This window comes from Berghia stephanieae, chromosome 6 (genome assembly GCF_034508935.2).
Source record: "Berghia stephanieae isolate SIO BIC M18660-M18661 chromosome 6, UCSD_Bste_1.3, whole genome shotgun sequence".
NCBI classification, from domain to species: Eukaryota; Metazoa; Mollusca; class Gastropoda; order Nudibranchia; family Aeolidiidae; genus Berghia; species Berghia stephanieae.
In genome coordinates, this window is record NC_088365.1 from 11,191,991 (window position 1) to 11,195,513 (window position 3,523).

General features: G+C 33.7%; 1 protein-coding gene across 1 annotated transcript in view; it reads left to right on the forward strand.

Annotated features, from left to right (window-relative positions):
• The window catches only part of LOC144974466 (uncharacterized), a 452,079-nt gene extending 450,752 nt beyond the window's left edge, over positions 1–1,327 (forward strand). Inside the window, exon 21 of the mRNA XM_078917354.1 lies at positions 720–1,327. Coding sequence (XP_078773480.1) covers positions 720–1,196 — 477 coding nt within the window. The 3' untranslated portion in view covers positions 1,197–1,327. The remainder of the gene's footprint in view (positions 1–719) is intronic.
• Positions 1,328–3,523: the final 2,196 nt, after the last annotated feature.

The window sequence follows — 3,523 nt, forward strand, 5'->3', positions numbered from 1 at the left end:
TTAATTAGATGATTAGATCTTTCAAAGGTTTCCAAAGTTTATTTTTAGGCAATTATTGCCAATATTATAACTCAGACAAGAATATAATATTTCCGTCAAGAAATCAAGTAAGTAAAACCAATAATATAACAAAGGAAACAATGATGATGACGATGATGATGATGATGATGATGATGGTGATGATGATGATGATGATGATGATGATGATGATGATGATAATAATAATACTGATAATAATAATAATGATATAATAATAATAATAATAATAATAATAATAATAATAATAATAATAATAATAATAATATATGATGATGATGATGATGATGATGATGATGATGATGATGATGATGATGATGATGATGATGATAATAACAATAGTAATAATAATAATAATAATAATAATAATAATAATAATAATAATAATAATATAATAATAATAATAATAATAATAATAATAATAATAATAATAATAATAATAATAATAATAATAATAATAATAATAATAATAATAATAATAATGTATTATATTGATTTGCTCTGTTTTTAGTTTGTTTTGTTTTTGTTTTGTTTTTTGTTTTGTTTTTGTTTTGTTTTTTGTTTTTGAAGGAGATGTTTTGTTATTTGATTCTCTCTTTTCTTTGATTGTTTGTTTTTTGCTTTTGTTTACATGTCAATTTTTGACATAATTCAGCAAACAAAATTTTTTTATCTCTCAACAGAGTACATGGCTCCACCAACTCAAAGAAGCCATGGAATCTTTCTCCAAAGCTCACGCCGCCACTCACAGGGACAATCAAAAGAGCACTAAAAGCAACCACAACAGCAATCAAAGCAACCACCAACATCATCATCATCATCAACATCAGCATCAGCATCAGCATCCTCCAAATCTACAGGGTTTGAACAGCAGTTCTTTGAACAATTCCATAAACAGCGCGCTGCTCCGCGAAAATGACCGGTCCCCGAATGAAAATGGAAATGGTAGCAGCAGTAGCGATCACTATAGCAACAACAATAACAACAACAACGATAACAACAATGTGAAGAAGATGGAAAGAAGTTTTTGTAATGGTGGTGGTGGTGGAGTGGACGAGTTAGGTGAAGACGGCGGTAATGATGGAGGTTCGAATTCTTTACGAGGATCAAACAGACGAGTCCCTAAAAAGTCTCGGTCAATGGATGCTGTCTATATTTGAGATGTTTACACGACTTTTTCTGTTTGCCTCTGTTGAATTCTAAAAAATGAAACAAATTTCAGACCAACTCGTTGGGATCGACATTGGCTTCAACAGTCGTGACGTCACTTCCCTCGTAATGACGCATAGTAACTTAGCAACTGGTTCTATCTAAACTATCGGGAAAATGGCGGACGCCCTTATAAAATAAATACCTCTCCGACGAGCATAATAGTGTGTATCCAGAGGAGAAATACGTTATAAGTCTGATCATGTATTGCCTTTTATACATTCTGATCACATGACATTATGTGAAAAAGTTCTAGCCAGCATGAAGAATAAAAAGTACCGATTTTCTTTGTTCAGAACCAAGCTGCTCGTTGCTGGGCGGAAGTGACATCAGACTATTGAATCCTATTATTGATTGACTCTGCAATACACTCCGTGCAAGACAAGGTCACACACACACACACACACACACACACTCACAGTCATTTTCTTAGCTTTCCAGTCTTATTATCGCATAAGATCAGCTTTAGATGGTCGATCTATCATGTCATCAGAATCAATGTTATCAGCAGTTCTTTTAAGACGCCATCATAACCACACTACGTCATCAACTTATTTACGCCATCTGTAACAATAATAATGTCAGCAACAACAGTTATCATGTCATTCGTAACACTGCGTTCGTTAACTTTGGCAGTGACCACCGCTACTGACATCATCGTCCTACAAATTAACGCCATCATATAGATAGAATGCGCTTGGCTAAGAAGCTCACAACATTGCCATCCGGATGTATAACGGACCAACACACAAAACTGTGTGTATCCATGAACGTTTATAGTCAGGTTAATACAGTTCAGTGAGCATTACTCATAAACGCGGATGGCAAAAAACAATAACAAAGACCTGAGTGACGTCGTCTTCGAACTATCTATAGTATGGCCCCATCAGCTACGCCGTGTCATCATTATAAATGAGATCACCAGCAAAATTGTATCCCAGAGGAATCCCGTGCTTGTGTCCGGATGACACTTTTGGATGGTCTCAAATTAAGGCACACTGATAGTATGCTCTTGGAATTTACTTCTGTTCCCTATCTGAAACAACCAGTCCCCTTTTTCTTACTTTTCTTTGGATGTTTTTGATGGAAAATCTAGGAATGAATTTTTAAAAATTTCTTTACCATCCAATTTTCTTCCTTTTTACATTCTGGCGTTGATATGACCGTAAAGTGTCGCAAGCACCGTAAAACCATTAAAAACAAATAGGGAATGAGATTAGCGGAAGAGTAGCGTCCCTTGATTGGACGTCACCGGGGGAGAAGTTATTTGTAAACAAACCAACTACAAGCCAAGCGCTCCAAATACAAAATTTATTATTCATATTTCTGTACAAAAATGCATATCATAATCAACGTTATGCATTTGTGTACAGAAATATGAATAATAACTTTTGTATTTGGAGCGCTTGGCTTGTAGTTGGTTCGTTTACAAATAACTTCTCCGCCGGTGACGTCCAATCAAGGGACGCTACTCTTTCGCTAATCTCATTTCCTATTACATACTTTCACTAAAAGTGACTTTGAGGTCTAAATTATATAGACGGTATAGTTGGATTTATGCAAACCATTGAATATATTTAACATTAGTTTATCAAACTACCAAAGATTTATCTAAACGTTGTACTTCGAACATTTTCACTTTAATAGTTTTATTCAACAACCATTAAAATGTAAACTCTAAAAACATTAGCTTGATACGACGCCTATAATTTGTCACAGAAAAATGTAATAAATAGGCATGGGGTAAAAGTAACCCGGGTAAACTACGGATATAGTCGGTGTTAGGGTTGAGTGAGTTAAAGTAATTTGTTGGACTCTGGTCCTCCCGACAAATTAATGAATTGAGACGGAAATCACAAATTCAAAACGCGGCCACAAATATATTTTTGTTAGGTCGTATGATTGGAGCCAAGGGCAGAGGATCCTTCTCTAATTGATGTAGTTACTGTCGGCGCCGCCAAATCATCAGCATGACCATTGTCTCATCATCATCACCATCATCATCATCACCATCATCATCATCATCAACATCATCATCATCATCATAATAGTAAAAATAATTATAAAAATGATAAGGATGATTAATAATTATAATGATAATAATAAAATAAAAAAATAAATTAATAAGAAGAAGAAGAAGAAGAAGAAGAAGAAGAAGAAGAAGAAGAAGAAGAAGAAGAGAAGAAGAAGAAGAAGAAGAAGAAGAATTATAATATAATAATAATAATAATAATAATAATAATAATAATAATAATAATAATGATGATGATGATGATGA